The 15,403-nt window shown below is 43.9% G+C and overlaps 1 protein-coding gene across 2 annotated transcripts in view; it reads left to right on the forward strand.

Annotated features, from left to right (window-relative positions):
- Window positions 1–8,422, forward strand: part of POU6F1 (POU class 6 homeobox 1) — a 62,372-nt gene extending 53,950 nt beyond the window's left edge. For both annotated transcript variants that reach the window (XM_066584373.1, XM_066584374.1), the window contains exons 11-12: window positions 174–342; window positions 6,646–8,422. In XM_066584373.1, coding sequence (XP_066440470.1) covers window positions 174–342; window positions 6,646–6,991 — 515 coding nt within the window. In that variant the 3' untranslated portion in view covers window positions 6,992–8,422. The remainder of the gene's footprint in view (window positions 1–173; window positions 343–6,645) is intronic.
- The last annotated feature ends 6,981 nt before the right edge of the window (window positions 8,423–15,403 follow it).

Genomic DNA, 15,403 nt, shown 5'->3' on the forward strand with positions numbered 1-15,403 from the left:
CCAATGTTCTATCTTTGTTAGGTCTCCGCGCTACTACATTCTCTTTTAGAAGCGCTCTTTGGTTCTTTTAGAAGCGCTCTATTTGCGCACCCACAAACAACGCTTGTCTGACCGAGCCCTTAGACAGTATTGGTAAAACTTTATTAGAGTTACCACATTATTTTTATATGCAGAGCCACACTCTGGAAACTATGATGAGGATGGAATAAACTTGGAAGAAATCCGTGAATTCGCCAAAGATTTTAAGATCCGGCGTTTATCCCTTGGTCTGACGCAGACACAGGTGGGACAAGCACTGACCGCCACAGAAGGACCAGCATACAGTCAATCAGCCATCTGCAGGTAAGATTAATAGTTCAGTGGGCAAACTTTGTGATATATTATACAATACAGATGGTTTTAGTATTTGCTAAGATTGTTCATAGATAAAGCCCATTTGTCCAATTATCAGATGAAAATCTAAAGCGCAGCCAACTAATAGTCTATCATAAGTAGGTTAAAATGATTGATTGTTGTTAAGTTTCACCCGGCCAGTAGAGATGAGCGAGCACGCTCGGTAACAACTGCCTTCTCAGCCGAGCGTGCTTGGGGGGCCTGCGGGGGGGAAAGAGGGAGAGATCTCTATCACTCCGCCGCGCCCCCCCCCCCCCTACTCCCCTCCGCTCTCCCCCAATGCCCCCTCAAGCAAGCTCGGAGGAGAAGGCAGTTACTCGAGATGAGCGAGGCTGGCTCGAGTAACTCACCTTACCGAGCGTGCTCGCTCATCTCTACCGGCCAGCAATCATTTCGGTTGAAATCGTTCATTTTCATGACGGCTGTATGTGAGTTGTACTGCAATTTCTTAAGCACAATATAACATTTAGGCAGCACATGAAAATTTTCTGTGTGCTGACTGATTTTCACGCATCCCATTCAACGCATGTACTACTCTTTCTCCACACAGATATGCCCGTATAAATGTTCCCTTAGACCGAATGCACACAGTCGGGTCAGATTCCTGTGCCTGGCCAGTGACCCCTAAGTACCTGTCCGCAGTCGTCTTTTCTATATTGCGGATGTGCCGTCCGGCGCACATGCGCAGTACAGAAAATGCTGCGCTGTCGCAAGCCGATGACGCGGAATCCTCGACCCTTCCACAAAGTCATTGTGGAAGGGCCTTGGATCAAATAGCTTCCATTGACAATGGGAGCCGTCCGAGCGCAATCCACGCTGGAATAGGATATGCTGCGATTTTCCATCCGTGAGCGAAAACTCGCAATTGATTTCTGCTCAGAAAAGGGTGTGGAAAACTTAAGGACAGAGGTCTTTGCATTGTCCGTTCCTAATTATTATTAATTTTTCAGCAGTTTAGAAAATGAAACCTAGGCTCTGATTAGTTGCAATGGGCAGCACGGTCAGATTTTTAAGAATGTTTTGATTAATGAGGCCCCCTGTTCCATGTATTAGAGGCTCCATGCATTAATTCAGAGCTGCATTAATAACCTGGTGTGATGGGCAAACAAGTACTGAAATCCAGAGCAACCCATGAGTTTAAATGTCACACTATGAACAATGTAATGTCCTGCCAATGACCGCATCGTCACTGTGGTTATCACTATAATAATTTGTTGCCTCATTTCCCTCCTTATTACTAGATGTGATTATGTATAATTATTCCCACATAAGCAAGTTTATGTCTACACTTCCCAGCAGATAATAAGGCTTAGTATTGGTTTATAACACCAGTGTGATGGATAACAATGTCCCTTTTTTCATCTTTCGAATTTCCGCCATTGGGTCCTTATACACATAATCCTGCGCCAGTTTGTGTATGTGTATATGTATATGTATATGTATATGTATATATATATATATATATATATATATATATATATATATATATATATATATATACACACACACACAATTAGTCCCAGTGATCACAGGAATGGTCACTTGATCGATGGGATCCTGGTAGTATAAAGCTGCTTCTGTATCTATCTAGACTATAACACTGAATAGTTTCAATAGTCACTATGAGGGTGCCTACCCACTAGCTTTTTTTTCTGCTGCAAATTCGCTGCGTTTTTTTTCCAATTATCAATTGGACTTTCTAATGTTAAAAACGCAACGCACCAAAAACGCAAGTTGCGTTGCATTGCGATGCATTTTTAACATTAGAAAGTCCCATTGACAATTGGAAAAAAACCGCTATTGGGTAGGCACCCTAATACTGCTAATTTCTCCTCTAAAAAGCAGCTGCCTTAAGGCCCATTTACACCAGCCATGATCGCTAAAAATCGCTAATCTGCAATTGTTTTAGGGATAATTGTTGCGTCTAAACGCGCCCATTGTGCGCTTTCGGGCACTGCTAGCTGATCGTTAAATTCAGTCTAACCTAAAAATCGTCCTTCAGCCTTATCAGCAGTTCTCTGCGGGGAGTGCTGATAGCATTGTTTCCCCCTGGAGAACAAAGGGACTGGATGCAGATAAGAGCCCTCCGGCTATTACCTGCTTTCAGCTAAGGCTTCATTTGCACACTTAATTGATTTTAAGTAGCTGAGTAGCTACTTAATAGTTTATGCAAAATGATCGCTCAAAGCTGTCACTCAAACTGTCGTTTAAGCGATCATCTGCCCGTGTAAATGGGCCTTTACAGTCCTGCTTACCATGGGAAAGTATAGTTTAAAAAAATAAAATATATACGTACCCCAATGGCCTTTTACAATCTTTTGAGGTATAGATCATTAGGGGTGTTTTCTGAGGAAATTAAAGGGGTTGTCCCGCGGCAGCAAGTGGGTCTATACACTTCTGTATGGCCATATTAATGCACTTTGTAATGTACATTGTGCATTAATTATGAGCCATACAGAAGTTATAAGAAGTTTTTCACTTACCTGCTCCGTTGCTAGCGTCCTCGTTTCCATGGAGCCGACTAATTTTCGCCGTCTAATGGCCAAATTAGCCACTCTTGCGCAGTCCCGGTCTTCTTCTTTTTTCAATGGGGCTGCTCGTGCTGGATGCCGGCTCCGTGTAGCTCCGCCCCATCACGTGCCGATTCCAGCCAATCAGGAGGCTGGAATCGGCAATGGACCGCACAGAAGCCCTGCGGTCCACCGAGTGAGAAGATCCCCGCGGCCATCTTAATCAGGTAAGTAAGAAGTCACCGGAGCGCGGGGATTCAGGTAAGCGCTCTCCGGTGTTCTTTTTTAACCCCTGCATCGGGGTTGTCTCGCGGCGAACGGGGGGGTTGGAAAAAAAAAAACCCCGTTTCGGCGCGGGACAACCCCTTTAATGGCGGGGGGTTACATCGTTCAGAAAAACTAAACCCAGTAATCTCCTCCTGTTGCCACGATGCTCTTTTACTTCTCCAGTCTTCTGTTGACAATCGGTGCCACAATCATGTTGGTTGTTTACCCACGTGACTGATGCAGCCAATAGAAGGCCCGGTGGGGACATCCCTGATGATGTCCCATAAACTCGCTGAGAGCTTCTACAGTAGAAGCCCACATGACACGTTTACGGGACGTCACCTCTCAGACGCAGCTGCGGTGCACCGCCAAAACAGTGGTCCAGCACCATGGTGAATATACTGTATTTATTTTATGTAGTTTTGGATACGGGGGACCCAAAAATGTGTAAAATAACTCTGAAAAACCCTTTAAAATAATTTTTATTATTATTACTATTTTGCCTAAAAAAACTGCAAACATTTTTAATAAATGTTAAAAAAAAACCTGTATTTATCATGGATTAAAAGAAAAAAAAAAAAAAGCACCGCAAAAATCCCACCACTAGCTCAGCCAATTATTAACTTGTTTTATAACCGTCCTAAAAGTAACTAAATTGTGTCTGATCCTAAATACTCCGGATACTCTGGACCTGAACCAGTTGTTTTCAGGTTTTCCTTTTGGTTGTAGGGTAAGTTAAATTAGAATATCAGGCAACTTCACAAATAAGGCTCATAATGGTGTTGTTAGAGGCAACCTGTCATGAGATTTATGCTGTTTGAACCACGGGCATCATGAAATCCCGAAACCTACCTACATTACAGACCGCTAAATTTGACTCTTAAATGCTGCCGCGTTTCAGAGAAAACCTAGTTTCAAAAGGGGTTGGGAAGTGGGAGAAGAGTCATCAAGGGTCTCCTGGCACACGCATAATAGGATCCATCTAGCAGAGCTGAGCAGGGGGACGCCCCTAGTATAGTTTGTATAGTTCTTTCAAACATTTTTAATGCTGGATTGAATGGTAAAACTTTATGTAACTTAATGATAGTAATTGTATAAATCCATTTAGTTTTGTAAATATAGGGATACTCTAGAAGAATGAATAATTTCAACATTTTATAGAAACTAGAGTATTATTGATGTAGCCCAAATATTTACATGATTTTTAGTATATATCGTTAATGCAACCCTCCAATTTTGTGACAAAATTCTGTCCCCGGGCAGGAGGAGAAGGAGGGTATATTATCTGCAGTTGTTTTTCTCTGCGGTCTCTCTGATCCAAAATTTCTGGGTCCTGTTTTTGGCCATGCAGAATGACAGCTCTAATCCCCATAGTACATTGGTAGTGTTAGACTATGACTGCACTATACCTGCTCTCTAATTGGCCAGAGCTGCTCATGTGATCAGAGAGCCATGCAGTGTGTATTATATAGTTAGAAAATTGCTGCAGCCACTTTGCATGGCCGAAAACCGGCCCTAAAACCAGAAAATCAGAGGGCAGGCAAAGAACAACTACTGCAGATGATATACCCCCGTCGCCTCAGGTCCAAGAACAGAATTTTGTCTCAAAACGGAGGGTCCCTTTAAGACCCAATGTCCACGGGCGGATTTTTGCACATCCACGGTACAGAAAAAAGAAGATCCAGACAGGTACGCAGGGTCGCCAGTCATGGGCAGGGTTAAATTCCGTTGTAGGGTCCCACATGCAGAATCCGACCCGCCTGTGAACATGAGGCCTCAGTTTGTATAACTTACAAATGTTCTGTATGTAAACTGTTCTCATGAACGTGATCCATTTATTCGTCAGCTTTAGGTTCCTCCCAAAACTTTTCCCTTCTGAAATTTCTTGTTCCATGAGCTGTCATAGGATGCTGACATCACAAAAAGCTACAGTCGCAAAAAAACTTACATCCCATCTCTATGCTACTACGCATTTTCCATGCCTACTTGTTTAAGGCAATGTGTTAGGTTGTGCTGCTAGAGTTTGTTGTTCTACAGGGTTCCAGGAGCACACCTGCAGAGGTGAGGGTTAATTGAGCTGGCTGGGTGTGGTTGTTCAGGTCATCCAATCCCCTGGGTCTGGGTGTAGATATATACTCCAGCCCCTCTGCAATTAGGAAGCTGTATTTCCTCAGGCTTGTCTGCTGTGTGAGTAGTGTCTGATCAGCTTGCTGTGTTTGTAGTCTCAGGTCAGCTTGCAGCTTGCTGTGTGAGTAGTGTCTAGTCAGCTTGCAGCTTGCTGTGTGTTTTGTGTCCTGTCCTGCCTGTTTAGTGTCTTGCTAGACTAGGGAGTGCAAGACACAAGGAGCCTTGTTGGGGCCTTGCAGCTTAAATTTATTGGCCAATGTATGAACTAATCCCTCGCTTTTATATTCAGCTTTACCATCTGCTTTCGTGTGCGAGGTTGTGTGGTAAGTGAGTTTGTGCATTTAATGTGTCAGTTCTGCCTGGTTGTGAGTGTCACTATTTCAGGGAGAGCAGGGCCGAGGTTCCAGCGTGGAGCCACCTTTATTGAACCAATCACTCTGCTTGTAGGTAGAGCCAAGTCATCTTCCCTGCAGCACAGGGTCAGTTTCCCCTAACCTGTGTCTTTGGGTCACATTCGTGTGGGCCTGGGGCTTAGTTGCCCACATGAACGTAACAGAATGTTTACACTGTGGATATTATATCCCACACCAAATCCACATCCGATTCATTTTTTTTCCAGTTTTGCTACCATATACAAAAAAACACAAATATGGTGCCTTGGGTTAAGAGTTTAATTCGCTCTGTGAAGGAGCTCTTAACCCAAAACACTTGTAAGTCAAATCAATTTTCCCCATTGAAATGAATAGAAAAACCATTAATCCGTTCCATATCGCAAAGCTCTCCCACTGATTTCAATGGGGATGGCGTTGCCCCATTGAAAGCTATAAAACACCGGCACCCCCGCAGTGATTTTAGGGAAAGGAGTTTAAATATAAGCCCTTCCCCCGAAAATCATCCCTTGCTGTAGTAAAAAAAATATATATACACTCACCTGTCTGCCAGGGCTCAGGCGCATCTAGACAATGATTGTTCTCCCTGCACTGCTCTCCGGCTTTTCAGCAGGCGGGGATTACAATCGGCAGCTAGACACGCCTGAGCCCCGGCAGCGGCGGACAGGTAAGTATATATTTTTTACTACAGCTAGGGATGATTTTTCAGGAAAGGGCTTATATTTAAAGCCCTTCCCCGAAAATCACTGTAGGGGTTGCTGGCAGGCCATTGCTTTCAATGGGGCCACCGGCAGGAGCCCCATTGAGAGCAAGGCTTGTAACCCAAGTTTTTGCTCTTAAATCAGAGCAAAACGTCTGGAGAGAGCCTGCTCAAAAATCTTGCAAGCTGAGGCACTCTTAACCCAAGATATCACTGCATTACTTTTATAGTAACCCTGTATTTCCCTCCTCCCCCACAGGTTTGAGAAGCTAGACATAACACCGAAGAGTGCTCAGAAGCTGAAACCAGTCTTGGAGAAATGGTTAAATGAAGCAGAAATGAGGAACCAGGAGGGACAACAAAATTTGATGGAATTTGTAGGTGGAGAGCCATCCAAGAAACGGAAAAGGCGCACATCTTTTACTCCTCAAGCCGTGGAGGCCCTAAACACTTACTTTGAGAAGAATGCTCTGCCCACTGGCCAGGAGATCACAGACATTGCTAAAGAATTGAACTATGACCGTGAAGTGGTGAGGGTATGGTTCTGTAACCGACGCCAGACTCTGAAAAATACCAGCAAGCTTAACGTATTTCAGATCCCCTAGGGGAGATGGAGCAATGCCTCTACAACCCCCTACCACCACCGTGGCGCCAGCACTTCTTCCTCACCACATTCGTGGTGGAGCCCTCTGACATTCATCCATAAAGCACTTTTGTGGCTGTATATATGCTTTATCCATACTATGGTCAGCCGCTCCTTCCCTCATGTTTTTATATGACAGAAGCCTAAAGGCCGCCCAATCTCTCGGCTGGCATTGGTACACACATTTGATATACTCTGTGTAGCCATAGAGCCAGATTGATTGTCACTATAGTGGAACTAAAATGATGGACTTCTTTCTCTTAAGTGTTGCTGAAGTTCATTTGTGATTGTGTGGAGTGCCACATTCAAATCTTTATATGTATATTCCAAAAGCCAAGTCCTGGGACGCTGACAAAAAACATTTTATACCATTTCATTCTTTTACTCATTCAAATATCTTCATACTTTGGATTTTATGGTATCTTCGATCATTATTGGTTGTTATGTCTACTATGTATTTATTGTGCTTTTTACTTGGCTTTAATCAAAATCAATCTGCAGTACAGTATACTCAACTTAAAGCCGGGCTCACACGAACGTATTGGAATTGCGTATTATGTGCACAATGTAAGCACGCACAATACATGGTGAATAGCGTCAATGAAAGTACATTGATTTCCATTGTTCCATTCGCACTTGCGTATATTACGCGTGTAAAAAAAGAACGCGGCATGTTCTATTTTACCGCGAATTAAGCATGTACAGCCCTTTTGTTTGCTAGGAGTGTGTTTGGAACGCAGTGCATACGCCATTACGTTGCGTATGGATGGTGTTTTTTAACGCTGTTCATGCGCAGGCATATGCATGCAGAAATGCGACAATACGCAGTTCGCTACACCGGTGAAACGCTGCGATTTTTAGGCAGCGTATTACCGTACGGTCTTGTGAGCCCGGCCTATAGGGGTTGGCTGGGACTATGAAACGACATAATATTGCCATATTACTCTTTGTTTGCTTTTCTTGTTTACTATTTCTTATGTGTTATAACGTGGCGTCTTGCCCTGTTCTCACCACAAACTGGTATATCTGGTCTGGAGTAATATTTTCAGGCAATGCACTTACCTGAAAATATTATATCTGTTCACCCCGGACTGCTTTCATATGCGTACATTGGCTTATGCTGTTGGTATATACTAGGCTGCTGCCGTGAGTAACACCTGCTCAGTGTTATCGCCCCTGGCTCACTATAAAACAGAGCAAGTGCGCTTACCCAACCACACCAGGCATGCCCTGGCATTTAGCAGATAAAGGAACCACATGGCTACATCACATAACAGCCCAGCAGCTGGCATGCACATTGACTTAAAGCGGTATCCCCTAAGGCCGCCTGCACACGGGCGGAAATCCCGCGGCGGGATTTACCGCGGGATTTCCGCCGCTCAAAGCCTGCATAGGAGTGCATTACAATACGCACTCCTATGCAGACGGCCGCGGCGAGAATTCTCGCCGCCGGATCCGACCCGCTTGTCTGCAGGCAGCCTAACTGCAGGATAGGGAATAACTTGCTGCTCGGTGGGGGAAGTCCGACTACGGGGGGCCAGCCCTCCTCTCCCCCCCCCCCCCCCCCCCCACCACCACCACCACCACCAATTCCAAGAAATCACCTCTAGCAAATCCCAAAATTCTCACAGAGGGCCACAGCTACACAGGGGTCCTCTATAAATTGACCCATACACAGAACATTTGCTTGCCGTGCAACTTATTAAAATCTGCAATTTATTAAATGGCTTAACTTTTTGTATTAAGTCAAGGCTCTTTTACGTACAACCGGCCAACCCCTTTAAGAGGTGCCATGAGATATGTCTTTCTCCCATTATTACATAGATGGCTATTTTGGGGTTTTGTTCATTTAAATGCATTATCTAAACCAATGCCTTTTTAAATGGTCTTGCTTATATAGAAGATAACATCGTTTTCTAGTGCTAAATCATGTATTTATTCTGAATGCAGCGTCGGCGTAGTCGTGCCCTGCGTTCCCATCATGCTTGGAGTTTGTGGTGTCCTAAGTGACTCTAGTAGGCGATAACCATTCTCCTCTGGCATGTACCAGGGCTCTGTGAGATGTATTCTCCTACTTTTTAAGGTATTTAATAACTTTGACAATACGGGGCAGAGACTTACCTGAAGGACACCAGCCGCCAATACAAGAATATACGAATACTGAGCATGAGACTAAACATTATGTTTACATTTCCTGCGTGTAATGGTCGCATAGTTTCTTTTAATATTCCAAATTATTACATGACTTTATAATATTATCTGTTTTTACGAGCAGCTTTATTTATAAGCACCAGACCGTGAACGGCCCAGGAGTACGATCGCTATGCTTATAGGAAACTTCTAACATCACCAGGTGACTATTTTCCAATGTCGGAAGAACTCTTGTGTTTACCAATATATAATTGATAGAACGTTTTATAAAAAAAAAATATGGTGCAACTTTGTAGTTGTGTTTTTTTTTTCATTTATGCTTTTACTTGTACTTATTCTATGGGCAGCTTCACATGAGCATAATTCACGTTGGCGTCCGCAAGCGGCATGAGCGCAGAAGGCGTGCAATGGCATTGTGTACATGCAGTGGGCTGGCAATTGCCATGCACTATCTTGGGGTGTATATGCATGTAACGCGCCAAGATAGAACATGGAAAATGGAGCATGCTGCGTATTTTATTGTGCGAATGAAATGCGCGTGAAAAATACGTTTATGTGGACGAACCCATTGAAATCGATGCGTTATATTTATTTCGTATTGCAGGCGCAAAACGATGCAGAAATACATTTATGTGACACGGGTCTGACAGCGGAAAAAATCAGCAGCAGAAATGTTCAAATTTGTTCTATTTGCTATTTTTGCAGTGGAAATGCTGTGGATTTTCACGGTGAAATTTGTACATTGCGATGAAAGGAGTGAATTTCATAGTGAAAATCCACAGACGGATTTTGGTGTGGATTTCCTCCCTGATCTGTGATCATACATGCCCTAACACCGGAACATTTCACTTCAGACTGTTTAGTATTTGTACTGCTTGTTTTATTAAGTTAAAGGGGTTTTCTGGGACTAAACTATGGATGCCCCTAGGATACGTCATCAATAGTTGATCGGCAAGGTCCAACGTTTGGAATCCCCACGGATCAGCTGATTTAAGAGGCCACAGCGCTTGGATGAGCACCATGGCCTCAGGTTTGTGGCATCATGTACATTGGTCACATGGCCTGAGAGCAGCCAAGTGAAAGGGACCGAACTGCAATAACAGGTACAGCCACTATACACTGTACAGCGCTGTGCCTGGCATAGACTAAAATGACAGCAATGCTTACACGAGCGACACTGTCATTTCAATCAGCTGGTCAGTGAGAATCCCGGGTAGCGGACCCCAATCGATCATCATAAGGATAGTTCATCAACAGTGTAGTGCTGGAAAGCCCCTTTAACACATTTAAAGGATATATACATGTACATATTATTGCTCCAGTGCAACTAAAATTTAAAAAAAATGAAGCAACTTTGCAAATACTGTACGTGGAATAAATATCTTGCTGTTTTCTGTCTACAGATCATATGCAGACCTGAATTTAACCCTTTCCAATCCAGTGTCAGACCTCATCCAACATTCAGATTTCCCTACATAGCTCCGATGTCAGGCGAGGCCCAACACGTGTTTCTAACAATATGCATGACAGCTCTCCGATATTGGTGGCTGTTCTGCGTATGTACGTTACAATTTGCAGGACAGCTCTCCGATGTCGGCAGCTGTTCTGCATATATATATTACAGTATACAGGACAGCACTCTGATGTTGGAGGCTGATCTGCATATATATATTACAGTATACAGGGCAGCTCTCTGATGCTGGAGGCGGCTCTGCTTATGTATGTTAAAGTATACAGGACAGCTCTCTGATGTTGGCGGCTGTTCTGTATATTACAGTATGCAAGACAGCACTCCAATGTCAGAGGCTGTTCTGTATATGTATGTTACAGTATGCAGGATAGCGCTCCAATGTCAGAGGCTGTTCTGTATATGTATATTACAGTATGCAGGACAGCGCTCCGATGTCGGAGGCTGTTCTGTGTATGTATGTTACAGTATGCAGGACAGCGCTCCGATGTCGGAGGCTGTTCTGTGTATGTATGTTACAGTATGCAGGACAGCGCTCCGATGTCGGAGGCTGTTCTGTGTATGTATGTTACAGTATGCAGGACAGCGCTCCGATGTCGGAGGCTGTTCTGCGTATGTATGTTACAGTATGCAGGACAGCGCTCCGATGTCGGAGGCTGTTCTGCGTATGTATGTTACAGTATGCAGGACAGCGCTCAGATGTCGGAGGCTGTTCTGCGTATGTATGTTACAGTATGCAGGACAGCGCTCCGATGTCGGAGGCTGTTCTGCGTATGTATGTTACAGTATGCAGGACAGCGCTCCGATGTCGGAGGCTGTTCTGCGTATGTATGTTACAGTATGCAGGACAGCGCTCAGATGTAGGAGGCTGTTCTGCGTATGTATGTTACAGTATGCAGGACAGCGCTCCGATGTCGGAGGCTGTTCTGCGTATGTATGTTACAGTATGCAGGACAGCGCTCCGATGTCGGAGGCTGTTCTGCGTATGTATGTTACAGTATGCAGGACAGCGCTCCGATGTCGGAGGCTGTTCTGCGTATGCATGTTACAGTATGCAGGACAGCGCTCCGATGTCGGAGGCTGTTCTGCGTATGTATGTTACAGTATGCAGGACAGCGCTCCGATGTCGGAGGCTGTTCTGCGTATGTATGTTACAGTATGCAGGACAGCGCTCCGATGTTGGAGGCTGTTCTGCGTATGTATGTTACAGTATGCAGGACAGCTCTCTGTTGCTGTTCTGCATGTTATTTACATACAATGTGTATAGCACATGTTTCTTTTATAGGAAGCCAGAGATAAATTGATGGATAGATAAATATCATTAGAGAAATTAGAAATGATTAGTCTTATTATATAAATGTATGTTATATCAATATACATCCATTTACAGGCTTATTCCAAATAATATTCTGATGTGAAACACTCATAACTCGCATTTTAATGAAAAAAAAATGCTAATGAAATCTTCATAACAGGTTATTTTTATGTGTTTCTGTTGAGTAATTCCAAGGAATCCACAACACGCTTTCCCGTCCAAAATAAATAAGAGGTGTGGAGTGTGTGGCTGGCAGGGAAATTGGATTGGTAAGGGTTAAATTGTTACAGATTACAAAAAAACCCTCTTCCTTCTAATCTAGAAAGATGAAGGGGGGAAGCACATGACTACAGGATCAGATTACAAACTGTGTTTGTTTGTAGTCTTTAAAGGGGTTGTCCCAATTCTAGCTGTTCTGCTGCAGGAAGCATGCGTGCATCACGCAGTGGCCCGGGTTGGTACTGCAGGCTGAATCCTATTAAAGTGAATGGGACTCAGTATGCAGTACCAACCCCGGCCACTGCACAATGTTCTGCGCTGTCATTATCTTGCAGCAAAATAGCTAGAAGTGGGACAACCCATTTAACCTTGGAGGGACATGAATTTGCATAGGAGCTGCATAAACTAAACAGTATTGTATTTAGTTAGTTGCATTGGAGCAATAAAAAGTGCACATAAGCTTTAAATGCAAAAAAAAAAGAGATTTCCCAAACAAATATAATTACAAATGTTTGTGTATATACCTAGCACAAATAGACTGTACAGAATTCAGCTTAATGACTCTTAATTATTCATTCATTTTCTTTTATTCTTAATGAGAATTTGTCAGTAGGTGATCTTTGCTCTATGAAGTGTGTATTGAGGATGCAGAAGACAAGCGGGTGTCCTCGCTTGTCTTCTGCAGCCAGCTGTTGCCCACTCGGAGTGCTTAGCTGTTATACAGCCGAGTGCTGAGAGCAGAGGATGCAGAAGAAACGCGGGTGCCCCCGTTTGTCTCTGTTCACTGCTTGGAGCGCCCGGCTGCTGTATAGCTGAGCACTCCGAGTGGGTATGGAGAACAGAACTGGACCGCTCCTCTATTCTTCATACCCAGCCTGTCATCAGGGAGCGGGATACAGCTGAAACAATAGTATCAGCTGTATTCCGCTGTGAATCCCTGATAAGGCTCATCCTTGTCTTTCAGCACGCTGAAAGACAACGATGAGCGACGGGTTAACGAAAACTGCACAATGTCAGTTACACAATGATTATCACTCAAAAGAAGGCTTTTGAGCGATAATCGTTGTGTCTAAATGGGCCTTTAGTCATGAGGAGGGAGGCTATAGTAACAATGGCTATGCACGCTAGATTAACATCCAGCCAAACTTGATAATTTTAATGGGACCTGCCAACCGTCTAACATGTATGGGGTGTCTCAACGTTTGCAACGGCGAGATGTTGGGTAACAGAAGGATCAGGCTGCTTTTTCTGAAAACCAGTGCCACACCTGTCCATGGGTTGTGTGTGTAGTACTATAGCTCAGCTTCATTGAGACGATAGGTAATGAACTGCAATACCAGCCGCAATCCATGGTATGGCGCTGTTTGTTGGAAGAAAACAGCCGTGCTATTGTAATCTTGCAAATAAGAAAGATGGAAAAATACCACCCCAAAACAGTCTGTCTGTGCATGGTTTCTGGCTTGGTTTATTATTCCCCACCATTGAAAACTTATTATAAGGTCACTTTGAATTGAAGGAATGCTGCCATCCAATAGAGGGCGCTGTAGATGTATTTTTCCATCTTTCTTATTTGCATAAATGTCCCAGAGCAGCATTACCTTATAAGTCTCCTTACATAACTTTTTAGGTGTCCCCGCACTCCTTCTGGGTGCTCTCCTTGGCGAGAGACTATACCATCCCCTGATGCACTCACCCCCTAAGTGTCTCCACACACTTTTTGAGGGCTCTCCTTAAGGAGACATGACACCACTTCTGACCCATTGTAATGTTGAACAAGTTCTTTAAGAGAGAGAAGCGGGCGTGCTACAAGATTTTAGTAAGATAAACTAAGAAACCACAAGAACACTGCAGTATATAATTTACATCTTACATATATGTTACCAGCTGACAATCTAAAGCAAGGCGTAGTTTAAGGCCTGTTTCACATCTGCATTGGAAGCTCCAGCCGGTGTGGAAGCACCCCTACAAACTCTCAGAAAAGAACAAAAGGAACCCTATGTAACAGAAAATTAAAATTTATATTCATAATACAAGAAGTTTGGTAAGTAAAAAAAAGGGAACGCTAGATTCGAGGAACCATGTGACATCATAGGTGTGGTTGAAACATGCTAAATGAGGCACATGACTGCGTGTTTAATATTCAGAGTTTTACCTTATTTAGGAGAGAGGGTAAATAAAAGAACAGGTGGTGTTGGTTTATATGTGCATAATGGTCTTAAAGTAAGTAAAGGCCCATTTACACTGAAAGATGATCGCTCAAAAATCGCTCAAACGACAGTTTGAGTGACAGTTTTATAGGGATCATCTTTGCGTAACTCTTAGGCCTCCTTGACACGGGCGAAACGACAGCGCCGCGAGAAAATTGCAGCGATATCGCATCGCTGGTCCGTGCGATATTGCTGCGTCTTCCCGCGGCAATACTGCAATTTTGTAGCACTACAAAGTCGCATGTGACGCTACAAAGTCGCTCGACTCGCTTGAAATATAAGCCGTACCCCAAAAATAAGCTGTAGCTGAAGAATCACAGCCAATCATCGAGCACTGGCTGTGATTGGCTAAGCCTCAGCCAATCACAGCCAGTGCTTACAGAAGGCGGGGATTTTTCAATCCCCAGCCAAAAGGTGAAGACTAGAAGCAGTGCTGGGGCCCAGGGAGAGGCTGCGGCGGCTCCCCAGACAGTGCAGGAGAGGTGATGTATACTTTTTTTTCTTCAGCTACAGCTTATTTTCGGGTTAGAGCTTATGTTTGAACCCCCCCCCCCACCCGTCAAATCCTTGCATGCTTAGATTACACTTTGACAGTAGGATTTCCATAGCTCCGAGAAACAACAGGAGGGCCGACAGCTGTTTTGTTCTTGAAGCTTTCATCTGGTATTCTGCTGAGAAGTCCCAGGGGGATATCAGCTAAAAGAATGCTATCAGCGCCGCCCGCTGAGAAAATCAGCGTGCAGCGCTGATAACAGTCATTGGTGATTTCTAGCTTGCTAGAAATCAGCGGTGAACGAACAGTGCACAATGGCCGCGCATTTAGACACAACGATTATCGCTCAAAAGATGGCTTTTGAGTGATAATCATTACGTCTAAGTGGGCCTTTAGAAGGATGATGTAATCGATGAATCAAGTAATACTGCGGATTCAGTACGGGTGGAGTTTTAGACGTATGATATACACCCACAAGCATAGATGAGTTCTCTATGGCTGCATAAAAGGAAAGTGTAATA

This window comes from Eleutherodactylus coqui, chromosome 1 (genome assembly GCF_035609145.1).
Source record: "Eleutherodactylus coqui strain aEleCoq1 chromosome 1, aEleCoq1.hap1, whole genome shotgun sequence".
Classification (NCBI taxonomy): Eukaryota; Metazoa; Chordata; class Amphibia; order Anura; family Eleutherodactylidae; genus Eleutherodactylus; species Eleutherodactylus coqui.